This window comes from Eublepharis macularius, chromosome 1 (genome assembly GCF_028583425.1).
Source record: "Eublepharis macularius isolate TG4126 chromosome 1, MPM_Emac_v1.0, whole genome shotgun sequence".
NCBI classification, from domain to species: domain Eukaryota; kingdom Metazoa; phylum Chordata; class Lepidosauria; order Squamata; family Eublepharidae; genus Eublepharis; species Eublepharis macularius.
Window position 1 is genome coordinate 26,516,818 of NC_072790.1, and position 21,069 is coordinate 26,537,886.

The following is a 21,069-nucleotide window of genomic DNA, read 5'->3' on the forward strand; positions in this document are numbered from 1 at the left end:
GTGCATCCCAAGCACATGCCCTCCACGTGAATCGCAGCCTTCCTCCTGTATTCCCTCAGTATTTAGTCTGAGCATATCTTAATAAATGCAACTGAATCCTAGGAAGGCAAGGAGTCAAATGATGCTAGCAAGATCTACCACCGATGTAACTCTTAACTGTGTGTTGGTGCTCTTCTGCTGATTAAACATCCACCTTTTTAAAGATTCGGCTTTTATTAGAAAACCATAGTATTTTATCTGTTCACAGCTTTTAAGTTCCAAATTTCCAGCTCCATTTCTTCATAAGCATATTCTTCCATTTTTTTACATCAAAACGAGAGAGAGAGAAAAAGGTTCTTCCCTAACTGAATCATCAAAGAGGAAACTGGATTAAGAATACAGATGCAAATTACCAATCTTCCTGCAGCATGGCTTGGAGGAGGTAGTTGGCTCTCTCTGCAGTTCCACAGTCCATGATTCTTGGTTCAGGTGGGTTCCATGAGCCTAAGAATCAACATTTCCAAGGTTGGAAAGGATTGGGGGGTGGCATGTGGAATGCAGCAAAGATTCCTAGTTTCTGTGCTCACACCTTGCTGGATCCATCGTTTTCTTTCCTTGCCTGAAATAGATTCTAGTTGAACACCAGGAGTTCCTTTTAGAATCTAATTCTGATGCCTTCATAAATCTCATTTTACAGTGGTGAGAAATTAATTATACATTACAGATAGAAGGCATTAACCTAGTAAGACAGAAGAGATGTAGACTATCCTTGAGGACTCTTACACCTTTTCCTTGATACTACCCATCAAAGCTTGCATTCAGAAATACTGAAGGGAAATACCTTACTGCTATGTGAATTTATCTCATCACATTTTCCTTATGAGCCTGTTTCCCCTTAAAACTACTGCTTTCTCTGCTACATTGTACTCAAACATACTGTAGGGAAGTTTCTTTTAGAAAGTTTTGTTCATTCAGTGTTGGAATAGAACATTCCACTGTACGCATGTTCAGAAAGAATTGATGTAATAGTATCCACCACAGGGTGGCAGGATTAGTTGCTTTTTATTCTGGGGAAATAAAATGCCAAAGGGGTACATTTGATACAAGAAAAAATTAAACACCAAGCAGCTGAATAACTTGTGTAGTGCTCAAGCTTGGCAAGTTAAACTGTAGCTGAACCTGTCCCTGCTATAAAGCAAACATGAAAGAGTTTGCCACTAAATAGCCTGCAGAGGCCCAAAGGCACGCCAATTTTAACAGCCCCACAGGGAATTTGCAATAGAGATCTCTGCTATATGATTAAGTTCCATAATTAGTTACGGTTACTGTGGAGAAGTGCAATTTGAATGCCACTCATCTAAGAAAGTTATATTTATCTGATCTTAGCTAATTGTTTCACCTGTCATGTCTCAATTGCCATTTCAAAAGAATTACTACCAACAAAAGGCAGACTTTATAACCACTGTTGTGGGTTTTTTCCTGTCGTGTAGGCACCGCTTACCTGACAAGCCATACATGAATTTGACAGCCAGGGTGACACTATCGCTCATACATGGCCTTGTGTGCTACATTTTCCTTAAGGTTAAAAAGACTTGGCTTGAAGACAGTAGCCTATCTCAAATCCAGCACAATATAGGGCAGAAACTTCACATTTTTTAAAAAGTTATCCAACATAACTAAGCATATTACAGCACACCATTAAAAAAAAAACTTCCACATGTACCTGCAGCATAATAGAACAACAAAAATCAAGACAATATTTAAATACACATGTCACACTGCAGACGGAAATTAGTCAAGTTCATGCAAGTTGATCTGAATCTCATTTTCTCCTGCTTGGCAGTTGGCTCTGCCCACCTACAGCCATTCATTAGCTTGCTACTTATTCAGCATAAATAGCAGAAACAATGTGTTTAATCATGTTTGCTACGGACTTATGCTAATATCATGCTTCTTATTGCACAGACATTGATAACTTATCAAGAATAGCCTTTGAATGAGGCATGCATAAGTCAGAGTTTAAGCCCACCAACCCTTTCATTACTTGAAACGAAGTCCAGATATTTTACAGTGCCACCCTAAGAACAATTGCATCCTTCTAAGGTGAAGCCCATGGGCTTAGAAGGGTATAGTTCTCTTTAGACTATTATTCTCCAGTAATTGTATACACCAAGTTTTACTGCTCATCCCTCAACTTGTGAACTACTACCAATTTACTTTGAACTATATACAAGTAAACTAGGTTTTGCATACTTTCTACAGTTAATATATAAGCTTGCTTTCATTTTTACTGACATTTTAATAAAATAAAAGGACGTATCAGCATCTTGTACAACTGCGGCCACAGTCGGCTTAAAGCCACTTCAGTAGGTTTATGCGTGTATCAACCACCAGTGCACATTTCATTTTTTTTTTTAATTTGCAAAATATTAATAGTGATTTTGCTAAAGACAATGATTTGATAAAATGAATTCCATAAAGTGCATTTAAGACAACTACTTCCTTCTCAAAGTTCCAGTAATTCAGAATGGCACATTAGTATAAGATCACTAATTAGGGACTGTCCATTCTCTCTCCAAAAGGCTTAAACACTTAAAAACCTTTGTTAAAGAGCAACCAATGCATACATTTACTATCTGTACCAGTTGATCATATGATCTACAGTTTCTTGTGGTTGTCCACTTACATTAAGTCTGGATAAACAATTAACTAAGGTTAAAAGGATATCCAAAAACTACCAAGTGCCTTTGTTTAGATACCTGGTTAATCTTGTAGTAATGGCTGGGCTATTTCTGTGTGCTGAAGCCGCACTGCTGAGACCTGGCTACGGGTTAAATGTTTTATGAACACTAGAAGAAAAACAAAGACAAGTATGCTGCCCAGAAAAACACCGATGAAATAAGCAAATGATTCTTGCTGACTTCTATCCTGAGGCTCTTTTGGGACTTCACTAGCAAGCAGATCTTTCACATTGTCCAGAGAACCATTGCTGGGCAGTGGATCAACACCCAACAGATGACACAAGAGAGGATATAAATCTGTGGAATTCATAGCTTTCTTGCTAATGTTCTTTCTAAAAGCAGGACCGTGAGCCAAGAAGATAGGATGCATGTCTGGTAAGGCGTTGTCATATCCATGGTTACCCACTAGAAAAAGAGCAAAAGTTCACAATTACTATTAACATCCATAAATACAAATACCTGTTTGTCAAGAGAATAATTGGCTCTTCAGACCTCTTTCCAAAAAGAAAAAAAACCTGAAGCACATGACTTCAGTTACTGGATCAAGAATAGTTACATGGCACGGATGCAACATTTTATCATATGTGGTGACATGTAAAAAGGCAAGAAGATACTGAATAAAAATACATAAAGAGATGCAGAATATTTTCAAGCTTCGGATTGAGTTAAATCCCAAAAATATGCCATTAATATTCTATTGAGCAATATTATAAAAGAACATGGCGGACTTTTTCAAGCACATGGTGACAGCTGTGAGAGTTCTATACGCAGCAAAATGGAAGACAGAATCTTGCCGAGATATGTCTGAGTGGATAGATAAAAGTATACAAATATGCATCGGATGGCTAAATTAACTTTTTATGCACACAACAGGCCAGTATCGGAATTTCAGAAAAAAATGGAAAGATTTATTCAATTATGTAGCTCAAAGTTAAGAAAAATTAAGAACAGTTAATATGGAAATAGATTAATTACAAAATAGAGACCTTAAAAATGTTGACTATAAAATATGATGACATTAAAGATTATTGATAAGAAACTTTAAGTAGAAGTAATTAAGGAAAGGGAGAGGAGAAACATTCCATGTTAGCTATGTTACCACACAATTCTAAATATTCTTTTCTGTTGTAGCTTAAATTTAGTATTCTGTATTTTGTATAAGGTTTTATGCACTTTCTATTGCTATTTGTATTTTTCCTTTCAAATAAAATTCTAAAAACTAAAAAAAAAAAGAACAGTTACATAGCTAGAGTCATTTAAGTTACACACAGCATGCAGGGTTTGATGTGATAAATCTGGACTGATTAATACAATTCATCTAACCCAATAATAAGGGGAAGTGTTTGGCATTTCTGTCATAGATATATAATACTTTCCTAACCACTAGTTTGATCTACAAAAGCAAATCATTCAGCGACAGTCTAAAAGAAAACTTTTATAAAAGTTCTGATTTCTAAACGGTGCAAACTTCCCAGCAGCAAAAGACGACCTTCAAAGAGGAATAAAAGCTCTTTCCCAGCGTTTTAACCTTATGCATAGTTAATATTTGATCAATATTATGCAAAAGGAGAACTACTTATGTTATATGTCTCAACAGGAAAAGGATTTTGAAAACAGCTTCACAGCCAAGTTTATTTTTACCATCCTTCCTAGGGGAAGGCAATGGCAAACAACCCCATAAAATATCTGCCAAGAAAATGTTGTGATGTGATGTCCCCCCGATGGGTCAGTAATGACTCAGTGCTTGCACAGGGGACCACCTGTACCTTACCTCCTAGGGTACCTTTCTCTGGACAGCATGCCTTACAGTTCTTACCCTGTGAGGTACAGGAGGCCAAGATTGCTGCTCACCTAATGCCAGCTAGCAAGGTGGACTGCAAAGGGGAGATTTCAATTTCCCTCCCATACTTAGACTTAGCATTTCTTAGCTCAGCATTATTTTTAACAAAAACAGTATTAGGTCTTATAGGGAATTAAACCGTACTTACGTTCAAAGGGGTCAGATTTGTTCTGCAAGATTTCCCATCCTTCATCAGCCACCAGTAGGATTGGTTGAATTCTACTGCTGTGGCTATAATGCAGTCTACTTGGAATCGCCTCCTTTTTATAGACAGTCATATTAGGATGAGCTTGGACTAAAGCATTGTATACGTCATCAAGTTTGCCTTCAGATAAATCAAAAATAAGGGTTTAATGACTAAATCATGACAAAGTTCTCCCTCTACATGCTATAGTTCTCTCAAAAAGAATTTAACAGTTTTAAAATATTAAAGTTTACATTATAAATAAATCTTCCACTTTGGATTCGATGGTGCTGCAAACAGAGCAAGTTCACAGAGGCAATTTTTATCATCACCTGCCTGCAGCTCCTTAAGGCCCTGCTTGGCGGCTGCGACCCTCCAGGGCAGTAAGCCATTTCATGCATGGGAGGGGACTGATCCCCCAACACAAGAGGGACCATGACACTAATCGTTATGCTTCAGAAGATCTGCATAACAAAAGTAATAAATTGGAAGTCTCTGCTTAGAATCAAACGATGCTGCTTATAAGTCAGGTATGTGGGTTTGACAATACGCCATTACCTGTTTCAGAAAGAACCATGGAGTCTTTGACCTCTCCGCATGTTGCCTGCAGTCACTTGTCAAAGTGTAGAGAGGTGTAAGATATTCAGGGGCAGTGGGAGTTAAGCACCCTGACTTTAAACAGGATTGCGGCCACACAATGCATTTTTACACTGCCAAGCAAAATGCTACCATATGCTAGACAAAGGGCACTGCATGGCATGACTCCTTAACTGTAAACTGGGCTTGATTTAAACGGGCCTACACACTGCTTTGTGTGTAAGCTCTGCACAAGCCTTTGTGCGGCTCTTGAAGACTTTACAGCTTCCCTCCAGCCCATATACTGCTGGCACACAAACACTGCACATGGGAAACTCTGCTTGTGATCCCAAAAAGAATCCTCCTGCACAGCATTTCCCACAAGTCCAGCATCTGATCTAAAATGAGGGTCAGCCATACATTTTTCAGGCTGTAAGAGAGTAGCTATGCAGCTGGGCACAGCACCTCTCACAACTGCTGCAAGTTGGGGCTGTTTCAATATTTTTGTTCTTTGTTGTGACCACATAGCAAATGTGACCCAAGCCAAATAGTCAACTTGATCACAGGATTTCTTAGGGGTCAGTCCAGTCCTCTGGAATGGCCTACCAGAGTGGTTCGGAGCACAGCTTCGCTCCCCACATTCAGGAAGGCGTGCAAGGCAGGCTTATTTCAAAGGGCTTTTGCTGAAGGATAAACTGTTTAGGCCAATTTGGCGGTGGTTTTAATCTGTTTTTTTTAATCTATGCATTTGTTTTAAGTTTTGTTTTCATCTGGATAAGTAACTTAAGTTTGAGTTCTTGTACCTTGTTGGTTCTAAAGAGAGAAAGTGGGATAGATATGTTTTAAACAATATGTTTACTGGGGAAATCTTGAAGGATGCCTAGCATTACAAGAACCACCTGTGGTTCTTTCTAGGTAAATGAATTTTCTTTCTTTTCTATTACTGTTCATTCAATTCAGTGGTCTCGAACAGCAGCTAAAAGTTTGTGTTTAAGTGAGACTACCCACATAATGATAGGATTATACAGTTGTTTTGGAATGTTTCCGTATTTCTGTAACGGCAGCCAAAAATCTAGTGGCTCTGTATGTAACCCATCCATCTTCATTGCTCAGTAGCCTGGAAGTCTTGGCAGTTGGAGAAACAGAATCCTTACTAATTAGGGGGGAAATCAGCTCCTGTCTAAATTTTAAAAAATCGGGACAGTTTCTAGTTAAATGCAGTTTAATTGAAGTATATCCTAAGAATTTTCCTGCGATTTGAAGCAAGCAAGTAGAAAAAGAATCTCATCTTCTAATCCTGAAACCAGTGGCAGAACCTCTAATCCTCAAGTCTTTCAATATAAATTGATTTCAGTTCTTTTTTCTAACATCATTCAAATACATTATTTCCTACCTTCCTTTGGTAAAATAGCTACATCAGGTGAATGGTCGATCATTCTATACAAGTCTCTGTCCACGTACTGGTCAAGCTGTATGATCCTGTCTGTTGAGGACTGTGCCATCCCATGGTCGCTTGTGATTATGACATTCGTGGTATCCCACAATTTTGCTTTTTTCAGCTCCAACACAAGATAGTTTAACAGATCGTCAATCTCAGTAATGACTGGCTTCATGAGAGGATTATCTGGACCCAAACGGTGCCCCATCTCATCCGGCTCCTCCCAGTAAAGCAGTCCAAGATTTATGGGCTCTTCAGATGTAAACCATTCAATAAGCTTCGCAACACGTTCTTGAAATGAAACAGATTCATTGTAAGGCATGTAGCGTGTGGGAAAGATGCCATGTATCTTGACATCTGTTCCTGGCCACATCGCAGCTCCACTTCGATGCCCTTGCATCTGGTTAGTGATCCATATTGGATAAGCATCTTCCCAAAATTCTGAATTATAGATGGTCATACGGTTCATGGAGAAAGTTTCATTCAAAACTGGGTCATACATCTCATTGGCAACTATACCGTGGTTCTCTGCATAGAGACCCGTGACCATTGTGTAGTGATTAGGATAGGTCTTAGTAATGAAAACGTTTGTGATCTGTTCAACATGAATACCATTCTTTATGACATCATGGAAACTGGGTGTTGGGAATTTATAGATATAATCCCATCTAAAGCCATCAAAAGATACAAGTAATACCCTCTGCTTATTTGGCAAGAAACACCAAGTCCGTGGGAAAATCAGTGCACAAATTGCCAGGAATCTACAACAGCCATTCAGAAACATCCCTGCAAGCAGTTTTGATCCAATCACTAGGAAAACACCTGTAAAGTGAAAAGGCACAGTAGGCTTCAAGGAACAGCAAAAAGAATTATTATTTTCTTTAATTGTTCATTTATACGCTTCCTTTCTCCCCAAAGGGGTTTACATCCTCCTCCTCCTCCTCGCCTCCTTTTTACCCTGCAAGTGTGAAATATTGATAATAAAGTTCATATTACAGATGTGATTACAAAACTTGTAATCAGGAAGAGTGAAACTGCCAGTGTCATGCAGCCTGGCTTACTTGCTAGAGTTACCTGCAACAACTGTTTGGCAAATATCTTATGGCAGGACACGTGGTTGTCTTGTGGCAGAAATGTCAACCCACCTTCCACATTCCTATGCAACAGAGACTTTAATGTACCACAACCCAAACACAGATGCATCACAAAGGTGCCTAAAGACTAATCACTCCACATTCTTACTGCAGATTGCTCAAACCCCTCAGGGCTCAAAATTATTCAAGTAAGCAAGCTGCACTAAAAGCAATAAACATGCAAAATCACCAGCATCCTAAATAATATCTTTATGCTGGCTACAAGGAACGTTAAGCACCATAGGGATAATGAATCTGTGCATGTCATTTCCCCACCATATTCAAATAATCATAGAGACATGAACAAAACCCATTTACCAATCTCTCCCATGGAAGATTTTTACTGAAGTACATCCCCACAGCACTGAATATATTCCTCCAGGGTGGTGTTAAACTCACTTGCGGAACCTGTTTCCAGCAGATTTCACTACTTTCTGAAGCACCAATTCAAAGTGGGTCTGTAATCTAGTATGTGTTTCAAAGCCCCAGGACATTAAGATGCTATAATGAGCACTAGGTTAATTCTGATTCACCTATTCATGTAAAGCAGCAAGAAGCTGGCTGCGGACCCTTCCTTCCACAGCAAAAATGGATAGCAGCTAAATGTTGTGACTAATGCTGGATGGAATAACAGCCACGATAGCTCTTCCCCTCTTCCAGACTCTTTAATCTGTACACTAAGACAGAACTCTTCAGACAGGGCAACTGATTACTTGGAGCAGTCAGGTTGACCAGCTCAGGAAAGGGACACAAAGAATACTCACCAGCTCACAAGCACGATGCTTTCCTGCAGCACCTGGCTAACGGGCTTAGGGTGCAACTCTGCTCAGGATTTCACTGTAAACTGAAGTGCAAGGACATACAGAAGTGGAACATTGCAGACCTGAGCCAAATTTCTTTGCCAAGCTGACAAAGGGGTTTCTACACATCCGGAGTCCACAAGGACATGTCTAACGCATGCATGCGCACATACATGCACACACAGAGTACAGCCAGGGAAAGGAACTGATCTCCCTTAGAGGTCACTGGCCTAACGACGATAGCTTCAGGTGGGCAGCTGTGTCGGTCTGGAATAGAAGAGCAAGATTTGGGACCAGTAGCACCTTAAAGGCCAACTCTGTAAGATGCTTCTTTAAGGTGCTACTGGACCCGAACCTTGTTCCTCTGCTGGCCTAATGACTATACAGGGCCCAGAGGAAGCCCCACTCAGGAGATGGAGATGGGGGGCTCGCTAAAGAACACCAGGATCTTATCGCAGATCATTCAAACCCTGCAAGATTAATGGAGGAAGCAAGCTATGCTGGATGGGAATGTCAATTAATATGCAAAAAAAATGCCAGTCATAAGTAATACGATTTCCGCATGTCAGCAAAAAAGTTCACCGTGGAGGACACCTTCCTTCCGAAGACAGGCGCATAACACTGTGATAGACTGCGCATGGGGGAAACAGCCCAAATGGCTGGGTGGTTCCCACATGCCTCTTTAACGTGCTCATTATTTGCTATTCACTAAATTTATGCCCCAGCTTTCTGCCCTTATCTGGGCCACCAAGGCAATTGGCAGATTAGATGCGCACACAATAAAACAATACCTTAAACGCCATCTAAATCAAACAAAACCCCACCATTCAGGCAATTCAACCCAAGCTAAAATACACATGCAGTATAATAACACACACACACAAAGACATTAAGGCAAGGGTTTTTCAAGAGAGGGCAGGGAGGGGACCACAAAGGGACCGGAAAACAAACCTCCCCGATGAGGAAGATCCAGAAAAGGAGGGCATGCAAGCGCCCTCATCACCGTCCCATGAAGTTTAGGTTCAGCACAGGGTGGTGGGGAGAAACAATAAGGACACCTACGGTTGCCAACCTCCAGGTGGGGTCTGGAGCTTTCCTAGAATGCCAACTGATCTCCAGCCAACAAAGCTCAGTCCCCCTGAGGAAAACGGCTGCTTTGGAGGGTGAACGCTATGGCATTCATCCCTGCCATACAGCATACCAGATTCTGGGCGAAACCCCTCCTCAAATTCCTCCCTCTACAGGCACCGCCCCCAAATCTGCAAGAATTCCCCAGTCTGGAGCTGGCAACCATAACAGGCAGGCTGCCAGTACATGGGGGGGGGGGCATTCCCCTTCCCTGAAGCGTCTTCTTGGAGGCGACAAGGAAGGGCGAAAAGGCGGCTTTCCCACAAGGAACCAGCGACCTGGCCCCCGCCCCTTTCCCCTTCGAGGCTCTGCCCCCGGCCCGCCACCGCCGCCTCACCTGAGCGCAGGCAGCGCCTTCTTCCTCTCTCCAGGCCGCACCTGTCCAGTCACAAGCCCCTGCCAAGCAAGCCCCGCCTCCTCGCCCAAACCCGCCCAATCACAACGAGGCCACGCCCCCTTGACCGCCCTAATGGCGTTCTGCCGTGGAAGGGCCTACGCAGGAGACTTTGCGAGAAAGGGGCGGCTCGGCCCGTTGCGTCACGTGACGGAGGCCGACTGTCAAACGGGCGGGAGGGAGCGAAGCTGCGGAGAGCGGGAGAGCCGTACACTTTATAAATATAAAAAAATAAAAGATAGGCAATTATGTTGTGTGGAGAGTTTGCTTTAAAAAAAAATTGGTGCCCTAATTCCTGCGGTGAAAAGTCTGCCACCTGAGCCTCGACATGATCTGGTGGTTTCGCGCGGGAAAGAGGCTCTGAGGTGATGGGGCGGGTTGGGAAAAGCGTTACAAAGCAGGCTTGCCAACCTCCAGGTGGGCTATACAGAGAAGCGTCAACGGGTTTACACAAAGATATATATGAATAGTAGTGCAGAAGTGAATCAAAGTGCTCACATGCAATAAATACCCATATTCCTTAAAACAGTTCTCCCATCCATATATCCTATGTATCAGTCATAACAATAACTATATACGAACAATATCAATCACATATACATTAAATACATTAAACCAATCGTATATATGATTCATTTAATGTATTTATTGCTCGTGTATATTTATTGTTCTGACTGATGCATAGGATATGGATGGGAGATGGGAGAACTGATTTAAGGAATATGGCTATTTATTGCACGTAAGCACTTTAATTTGATTCACTTTTGCACTACCGTTCATAGAAAAAATATATATACATGTGTATCGGTACATGTGTGTGGGTCTGTATTGATTCCTGGCTGATTGATTAGTTGCTATTTAAATAGTCACAGTGGGAGGCTGGGGAGACTCTTTGTAATAAATCTCCAGGTGGGATATCCTGGAGATATCCGGGATGGCAGAGAGAAAATAGCTGCTTTGGAGAGTGGCCTCGACGGCTTTATACCCGGCTGAGCTCCCTCCCCAGGCTCCACCACCCAAATTTCCAGGAATTTCCCAGCCTAGAGTTGGCAACCCTAAAAGTCATCAAGGGGAATAATTTTTTATGTGGAAAGCTAGGGGGGCGTGTGAAGGCCTGAGTGGAAACTTGCTCCCTGGGGTGAAGTAGCCTTGACAAATGGAGAGCTACATCCAAAGGGACCTAGAATCTGCTGTAACAAAGGCTGCAATCCCAAAGACACTTTCCTGGGAATAAACCCTAATGAATAACATGGGGTTATTCCTGTTTAAGATTGCTCCCCAAATCAATCGGGATGAGTCCAATGGCACCTTAAAGGCTGACACCAAACTCTTTGGAGGACGATGGCTTGCTTCTTCAGAGGCATGAAGTGCCTGCTGCTGAGGAAGTGTGAGCTCTGAGGCTCATAAATTCAAGCTCAAATAAATGTTGTTAGTCTTTAAAGGTGCCCCAGAGGACGGCTGCTTAATTTTATTGTCGACCTGAGGCACAGAGGGCTGTTCAACTTGCCAGGTCTGAAGGCTTTGCAAGCTACTGTGCTTTTGTGTGTGAGAGACAAATCAATTTTAGTTTTCTATTTTAAAAAAGCTCACTTGGGGGGATTTTTCTTCCTACAGGATAAAAGCAGCTAAACCTGTCAGCAAACAGGCAGACACTTCCCTCAGTTTCCCTCAACATATTAACCTTGGGCTCTTAGATTATAGGGTTGTGTCATAAGAAACAGCTCCAAGGGATACTTTGGTAAGAGATAGGGACTGTGGACTAGGCTATTGGGTACTGTCTTCTGATGTAGATATGCTCCTACTGGGTAGTCTGATTTTGCTAAAGATGTCATGTTAATTACTTACACTTTCATTTAGAAAGGTTTAATCTTTGTTCGGCTTTATGCTAGTTTTCAAATTTGTAGCTACCACATGCATTTGTATCCGTTTTCATTGAAACTGTTGATCATACTGTATTTTTGCTCTGTGAATGTCCTAGCTATCGATTATTTTGTATTGACTTGTAGTATGTAATCCGCCTCGGATCTCAGTGAAAAAAGCAGACAATAATAAAAAACAAACAGCAACAAATAAATAAACAATAATAAAAAATAATTTCCACTCATAGTGCATGAACATAATTTTTCCAAAAGGAAGTTTCAGTTTCCATAAGCACACCCATCTCCAGTATTAAAGTATGTTTCAGTAGAAGAATGTAGTAAACTATAAAGTAACAACATCTGGTAAAGGGACAAGGGGACTTGTCTTGAAATGTGAAAAGACGCATCCTCCAGTGCAAATCTATTGATTTCAGTGAGCTTAAACTGGAGTAACTCTGTGAAGACTGCTCCGAATCACATGCAACAATGACTTTTTCCTTTCATCAGGTATTTCTGTCAACATGCATTAAAGGGCTTCAAACCATGGCCTGCCCCTTTGTGGCCCCACCCAATTGGAGTTCCTAAGTTCTGAACACTTCCCAAGGGAAGCTACTGCTTCCCCCCCCCCCCAAGCTGTGACTCATCCCCTTGCTCCCCAACCCTGGCCGAGGGTCCCTTCTAGCTGATTATTAGGTAGTGGGCTGTTAAAGGGCCATTGCAAAAGGATAGCCATGTTAGTCTGTTATAGCAAAATAAAAGTCCAGTGGCATCTTAAAGACTAACAACGTGAACTTTTGCGAGTCAAAGCCCCTTGACTCTGGAAAGCTCATACTGAAATTAGTGTTGGTAATCTTTAAGGTGCAACTTGATAAATAAACTGTATGTTGGGCCCAGAAACCTAATTAAAGGATTTCATAGTTGGGCCTTTAGCAGAGTTATATCGTTTGCAGTGAAAGCATGATCATGGGTGGCATGAGCTGGTTATGCTGACTGGTATGAGTGCAGGAGAGAAAATAACAAACCATACACTTGCTTATATTTAGAAAGGAAATAAGTGTTCTTTGTTGTTGGAACTCCAGGAAAGGAAGAGAGAGAAATTCTATCTATCTATGATAGGAGAGATAGATCCTATCTACCCATCTAATCTAAGGATGGACATGGATGGCAGGACAAGTCCTGCATCTATGGTTGTAAAATGGCGAGAAGGGTGAAATATGTGACAAAGCCAGGAAGAGAAGGATGTCATGAGGAGGAAGTCTTGAGAATAGCCATCTACACATCAAAGGATAGTCAGAGCAGTAAACAGATGCCCTGACCTCTCTATTTTTCTAACTCTTTGGTTTGTCCCCCTCTGAAACCTGAGGAAAGGGACAGCGCTTAGCGCTCCTCTTCTAATACAACTGAACTTCTGTTTTATTTTGATAAAGAGCCAGCTACTGGAAAGGAGGCATTGTCTTACATGTGCCGCCCGTGTTGCTGACTTGGTGAGTGGATGCCAAAGATGGCTCTTTGACTCCCCCTGGAGTCAGGGAACTCTGGCATCCTCAGGTCCCCAACATGGATAAATAGTACTGCACATCTATGCACATTATTATATTTATGGCATGAGGGTTTTAATACTATTGTTTGTTTTTCCTGGCATTAAAGTTCATTTATAATTTTATGTAGAGGGAATGCTATACCATTACAGCAGTGACTGATTTGACGATCCTTTCTGCCTGTAGCTTGCAATTTCTGGTTCACTAGTCCATTACCCAATCTCCAATAAGCCAGAGTGTGAATTGTGCAAGAACTTTCCATAAAGCTGGATGTAACAAAATTTAAAGAACGATCAAAAGCAAATTCTTCAGACCATGGAGTTAAGATCTGATATTGCCTGCATCCCCTGTGAGATACAAGCATGCCAGAATCTGCTTTCTACCCATCTATCTTTTTAAATTTTGTAACATCCAGTCTGATGAAGAGCTCTGCTGAACTCAAAAGCTTCCACAATATTTTGTGTCAGTTTGGTTGGTCCTAATAAAAGTTATTACATAGATTTAATTCTTGGTTTTGGGCAGCAACAGCTGGCCAGAAATAGCAACAATCCGTGCCAGCAGTTAGATATGGTAGATGGTGGATGGCAACCACAAAGAAAGCATTCATGCTCTGAGAGCTATGGTAACAAACCGTATAGAATTCCAAGTCAATGGTTAGTTACAAAGGCATTACATTAACTTACAGAAAGGAAAGGAGGAATAAAGCACAGACAAGAACAACATTATTCCCACCAAATTTTAATATACTGGATTTCCACTGAAATACAGAACAAACATGAATATTTGTACAAAAGATATGGTTAAAAATAGTATTGATTTGTTATATGTACAGGTATGTCACATCTCTGTCATCAGTTCTGATACCTGAATGAAAAGAATGTGGTAGAACATATAGGAACATGCATAAAAGCTTGCACAGTACTAACACAGAGGGACAACCTTGTCAAAATTCAAGGATTTGTAATTAAAAAAAAAATCAAAGTGATATATTCCTTTTGGACATTTTGGAGCATGAAGTACACTCTGGTCTAAAATATATTCTACTTTTGTTTTTCTTGTTAAACATATTAACAAACAGGAACACATTTTCAAGGAATTCACAGAGATACAATGGCAAACCAGCTAACCCAGTTTAACTATCTATTACCTCCAGTGATTGAGTCATTTTTAAAACCCATCCAAATTATATCTGCTATGGGAAATCTTTGCAAAGTGCAAACACGAAACATTGTGCACAGAAAGTTGAAATTTACAATGGTGCGTGACATTTCAAAGCCACATGCAGGGCCCGTGAAACACCCTACGCTTAAAAAAGCACTACCAAAGAAGGAAAATCAGTGAGAACACACCTATGCGGCCTTACAGTGTCACACACTCACATGAGTACCAAGAAATGATAAAAAACAGACAAGGAAATCTCCATTGTGTTATCTCTTCAACCATCTTGCCTTCCCATTTTGCCACCTATTCATCTCTCGAGTTTCACCCAGGCCATTTCCACACACGTTGAATAATGCACTTTCAATGCACTTTAGCAATCCTTTGGAAGTGGATTTTTTTGTTCCACACATGGAAAAGCAGTTCCAAATGTTCACTAAAGAGTATTGAAAGTGGATTATCCAACGTGTGTGGAAGCAGCCCATGTCTGCATGGGCACATGAACAGAGTTCCATGTACAGAGTGAAAGCTGTGAAAATGCAAGAATTCTGCTTTTTTTAGGGTAGCTCTTTTACTATCCTGCTTCCATGTTCAAAGGACTACTAAGAAAATCTATTCAAAGCACTTCGAATGCTTGAAAAGCACTATATAAATTCTAAGTAATATAACACAGTGCTCTCATTTTTAAAAAGAACTCATTTTCTGTTGTAGTTACAATAGCTGGAGGCTATTATCTAGTACCTGCTGTGAGAACTGGTAGCGTATTGGGACTAAGATACAAATTAGGATGTTCTGGGTTCAAATCTCTGCTGAGCCATGAATTCAGGAACTGGGCTCAACCTCAACTCCCCATCTGTGATATGGGAATAATATTGCCCTACCTTACAGGCTTGATGTAAGGATTATAGAAAGTTCTTTGGATACTCCAAAGTACTAGACAAATGCCAAGTATCATTCGTCTTCATAGGTTGCATCTTGTTCAGATTCTGTAATCAAGAAAACTCTCAGAAGCAATACTCCTACTTTTCTGAGACTAGGATCCATCTCAGGAAGCCAGAGTATCATCTGTGGTGGTAAAAGGGATCCATAAACCATGTCTGTCTTTATGAGCGTTGTGGTTGCAGCCTTCATGTTGGTTCCGTTGTCATCAGTATAATGATTATCAAGTCAATTCAGTAGGGTTTGGGTCCAGTTGCAAATGAGAGGCCAACAAGATTTTCAGAGTATAAGCTTTCAAAAGTCAGAGCTCCCTTCTTCAGGTACAGGGTAAGAGCTCTCAAAAGCTTATACCCTGTTGGTCTCTAAGCTACCACTGGACCCAAACCCTGCTGTTCCACTGCAGACCAACACAGCTACCCACCTGAAACAGGTCAATTCAAACTCTTGACTTTATCTGTGATCCACGTCCCCGTCCTAATCAGCTCAAGTATCTTCTCTCACCTTGACAAAATGAAGTGCAAACTGTGCTAAACATGAAAAGATCACTGTCCGCATACCTGTTCACAGGCATTTGATTTTGCTTGTTTATATATAACCTGTCTCTCCTACCCAGATGCTTTACCACAGCCATGTGACCAAACGTCTTGATTATGCACACAACCAGGACAATGGCGAAATTCATTAGATGGTTTTTGTGCCTTCAGAGTTGCGCCAAGATTTGCATAAGTAAGTCTGAGATTTCTGGGCATAGGGTGAGGAGACTGTATTTAAGATCTATTTAGATAGATGTATCAGGAGAGGCTAAGACAGGAGTTTATGTTTTCTTATTAGGAATGGTTTGTACTATTTTTGCAAGCCATGTGTTAAATCCAGAGCTGATGTCAGCACAACGCTATGAAGACGAGTGTGACTGCAATGGCTTTGATATACATCATGGATGCTTGCAAGGAATACTGCAGTATTCGTTTTAGATGTGTTACCTTAGACCAATTTACAACTGGCCATTTATTTTTGGCCTGCCTTCAGCTCAAGCAAGCAGTCTTCACATATAAGCCACACAACATTACTGGGAAATAATGGAATATAATGATATAACATGCTCACAGGACTAGTTCCTACTCAGTCTGTTGGGAAACTGCAGTGTAATAGTCACCGAATTACCAGATTTGAGCTGGGCCGATTCCAGACGGCCCTCCGCATCCCGAAACGTTGCGCGGAAAACACGAAATATCGCGTTTTCCGCGCGACGTTTCGGGATGCGGAGGGCCGTCCGGAATCGGCCCTGCAGTCACCCAATTTCCTTAAATAAAAATCAAACACAGGATGAATACATGGACAGAATCTTTCTCTTATTTTTCTTCCAAACATGAACTCTTGAGTTACACAAATGCAAAGTGGAACCATTACTTCTATAAAATATTACTAAAATAAGGTTTTTTAAAAGGTGCGTGGAACTAATGGAAAACAGGCTTCCAATCTAGGTCCCAGTACTGGGATAATAATAATAATAACATTCGATTTATACACCGCCCTTCAGGACAACTTAATGCCCACTCAGAGCGGTTTACAAAGTGTTATTATTACCCCACAACAACAAACACCCTGTGAGATGGGTGGGGCTGAGAGAGCTCCAGAGAACTGTGACTCGCCCAAGGTCACCCAGCTGGCTTCAAGTGGAGGAGTGGGGAATCAAACCCAAGACTCCAGATTAGAGTCCCATGCTCTTAACCACTACACCAAACTGGCTCTCACCATTATAAAGACACTATGCAGCTGCTTATCAATGTCTACTAACAAATATCCTTCATGCAGGAGAACGAGTGAATGAGTTGGCAGAATGGGCAAAATCACTCCAGAAGTCAGAGAGCATCAGGTTTCAGAAAATTGCTTCCTGACCCGAGGGTGGCGATTGGCATTACCCTGAGCGTGCAAGAAAGGGCCACGAGAACTAAGCACTGATGTAACCCTTCCTGCCCTCCCTCTCGTGATCTGCCCGGGTTCACAGAATCAGCATTGCTGTCAGATGGCCATCTAGCCTCTGCTTAAAAAACTCCAAAGACGGAGGTGAGCTAGGGGGAGCTCGCTGACCACCAAATTGTCCCTGTCCCTTCCTTTGTTTAAAGGAAACAGCATTCTACAGGTCATGTATTTTCCTACAAGAAAGATCTGTTGTTCCTATTTGGCCTATTTTTCTCAGTGAGAAATAAGCAGTAACAAAATTGACTTTAGATCCAGAGGACTTAGCCGTGTTAGTCTGTAGTCGCAAAACAGTAAAGAGTCCAGTAGCACCTTTAAGACTAACCAACTCTATTGTAGCATAAGCTTTTGAGAATCACAGCTCTCTTCATCAGATGCATCTGACGAAGAGAGCTGTGGTTCTCGAAAGCTTATGTCACAATAGAGTTGGTTAGTCTTAAGGGTGCTACTGGACTCTTTACTAAAATTGACTTTAAATTTCTTCCTTTTTCCAGAGCTTATACTCAATTTATTCCCAACAATGCGCACCGACTCTTTTGGTTGCCTAATTTAGAATTGCCAATTCTGGGTTGGGAAATTCCTGGAGATTTGGGGGCAGAGAATAGAGAGGCATGGGGGGGGGGTTGGGGAGGGGAAGGGCCACAGCAAGGATGTAATGCCAAAGCAGCCATTTTCTCCATGGCAGCTGATCTCTGTAGCCTGGAGATCAATATTCCAGGAGACAACTTGGCCTGACATGCAGCCAGCAACCCTGTGGTGCACTCAACACTCCCTTCTGGATGCAAATTGCCTGAGAAGGTAGGAGGCAAGTTTCTTCACTGTTATTCAGGGGCCATTTTGTAGAAAAAGAGCTGCAGGGACTCATTAGCATAACTCATTCGCATATGCCACGCCCCTTGATATCACCAGAAGTGTGTCATTAGCATATCTGATTTGCATATGCCACACCCCCTGACACCGCCTATCCTGGCTGTTTTGGACCCAATCCTGGCCATTCAGGGCTGAAATGGGGCCCAAAATGGCAAAAAGGGGCCCAAAATGGTCAGGATTGGGCCACTGCTGAGCGGGAGACTGATTCACCACCCATCAGAGGCCCGATCTGGGCCATTTCGGGACCAATCCTGGCCGTTTCGGCTCCTATCCAGGCTGTTTCGGCCCCAATCCAGGCCGCAATGGGCCCAAAGTGGCCGAAAATCAGGTGGGCGGGGCCACCTGACACGTGACATCTTTGGAGAACTACCGGAAGTGCGTTCCTGTGCATTCCCTCTCAAAATGAGCCCTGCTGTTATTCATCTTCTCATTGAGGAAGACTTCCAAGGAATTCCCTGGAATGCAGTTTAAAACCACTTGTCGTCTCTCTTGATTAATCTCCACTTCAGAACAAAGGCAGCGCAAAAATCAATGAACTGGATCTGTTCTAACTGCAGCACCTCCTTCTGGCGCAAGGAGGCTGCTATGAGCACAGGGCGGGGGAGGGCTCTTCCGCTACCACAAAAGCCTCTCGGGGCACTATGAGCAAAATGGATCCTTAAATTCCAACTGAATATACATAGTGTGTGAGGGGAGAATCTGAGAGCTTCATCAGTTTGACTGCTACGCTTAGGACAATGAAGCAACAACAACATTTGATTTATATACCGCCCTTCAGAACAACTTTATGCTCACTCAGAGCAGTTTACAAAGTGTGTTACTATTATCCCCACAACAATCACCCTGTGAGGTGGGTGGGGCTGAGCGAGCTCTGGAAGAGTTGTGACTGACCCAAGGTCTAGGGTTGCCAGCCTCCAGGTAGTGGCTGGAGGTCTCCTGGAATTACAACTGGTCTCCAGGCCACAGAGATCAGTTCACCTGGAGAAAATGGCTACTTTGGCAGGTGGACTCTATGGAATTATGCCATGCCAAGGTCCTTTCCCTCCCCAAACCCCAGTTTCTTCAGGTTTCTCCAGGTTTCACCCCCCAGATCTCCAGGTATTTCCTAACTTGGAGCTGGCAACCCTACCAAGGTCACCCAGCTGGCATCAAGCAGAGGAGTGGGGAATCAAACCTGGCTCTCCAGATTCGAGCCCTGCATCTCTTAATCACTACACCACACTGGCTGAAGGTTATTCGTTCCACCCAGCCAAATCCTTCTACAAAAGCACTGCCTTGTTTTGTCTCTCTTTAAGACTAAATTAATTCATGATAAATGGTCCAGGTCCTGCTTATTATTGTACCAAGGGTGTGTATGAATTCTGCAATACGTCTTTAAAATGGAGTAAGATACGGTGAAATAAAGAAAAACTGAGGCATCATGGACAGGAGGAAGACTAGAAGGGGGGGGGGCTGCTCTTTTCATTCTGGTCCCAAACTGCAGGATGGGTCTGATCACGCTCCAAGCCTTCCCCACCCCAAGGTGCTTCTCCAGTGGAAGAGCTGCTCGAGTTCACGAAGCCTCCTTTGGCTGGAGAAGGCTTCAAAGTTTGCCCAGTGGAGCAGTAGAATAAGAGTGGCATCCGCTCTAGCACCCCCTCTCCCCTTAAAAATATTTGATTGCAAAGTCAGTCGGTTGTCGCAAAATAAAACAAAAATGCAGTGGTACCTTAAAGACTAACATCAGTTTCCCTATGGGCTGTGACCCATTAAAGCTCATATTGGAATATATGGTGGTGGTCTTTAAGGTACCACTGGATTTTTGTTTTACTTTAAAATTATTTGGACAGAAATGGTTTGGGTCTCACATTCAGTTTGTCAGCTCGTTCTTAACATATCAAAGAAGAGTTTCTCCACTGGCTTACATACTGCAGCTTCTTCCCCTTCTCTCCGATCAGACCCTAACATTCAGCCAAGCATTTTTCCATTCCACGTTATCTTAGATAGTTTAGATAAAGAGGAAGAGATGGATGTTAGACCTAAAACAATAAAGAAAACGATAGGAATATAAAATTCTGAAAGACGATAGGTTCAACAAGCAAAAGCATCTGTCTTTGATGGAGTGACCAGTTTGAACAGCATCATAAGTGATGCATCCACTGGAAAACACGTTGGCAGGCACACATAAGCAAGCCTGACCCTCGGTGGAAATCATAAAGACTGTGCCCTTTTTTTTACCAAGTAATGAAGTAGTGTAAAGTCTGATCCGGCAGAGATCTACATACGTACTTAAACGACTTCTGTGCGACAGCACACTTCAGCCTTTTTGTGAAGAATAGAAAATCTTTGCAGGATCAAGAATGTAGATGGTCCAAAAGCGCTTCCTTAAAGTGTACTAGCAAAAAAAAAAGCAACTTAAATATCAACCTCATTTAAACCTCCCACCGATTTTTTTATGAGTTATGAAGGAGTGGTAAGTTCAAAAATGGATGATATCTAGGGCTTTTTTTTCTGGGAAAAGAGGTGGTGGAACTCA

At 42.0% G+C, this 21,069-nt stretch overlaps 1 protein-coding gene across 2 annotated transcripts; it reads right to left on the reverse strand.

The window, feature by feature from the left end:
- Positions 1–2,258: 2,258 nt before the first annotated feature.
- Positions 2,259–10,228, reverse strand: ENPP5 (ectonucleotide pyrophosphatase/phosphodiesterase family member 5). 2 transcript variants are annotated; one of them, XM_054985918.1, is made up of 5 exons: positions 10,157–10,228; positions 8,656–8,735; positions 6,714–7,580; positions 4,709–4,885; positions 2,259–3,125 (listed from the first exon to the last, which is right to left on the reverse strand). In XM_054985918.1, exons 3-5 carry the CDS (start codon positions 7,540–7,542, stop codon positions 2,743–2,745), a joined length of 1,389 nt encoding a protein of 462 aa, XP_054841893.1. In that variant the 5' UTR covers positions 7,543–7,580; positions 8,656–8,735; positions 10,157–10,228; the 3' UTR covers positions 2,259–2,742. The 2 variants fall into 2 exon arrangements, with proteins under 2 accessions (XP_054841893.1, XP_054841899.1); XM_054985924.1 differs by lacking the exon at positions 8,656–8,735 and having other exon boundaries at positions 10,157–10,219.
- Between the last annotated feature and the right edge of the window lie 10,841 nt (positions 10,229–21,069).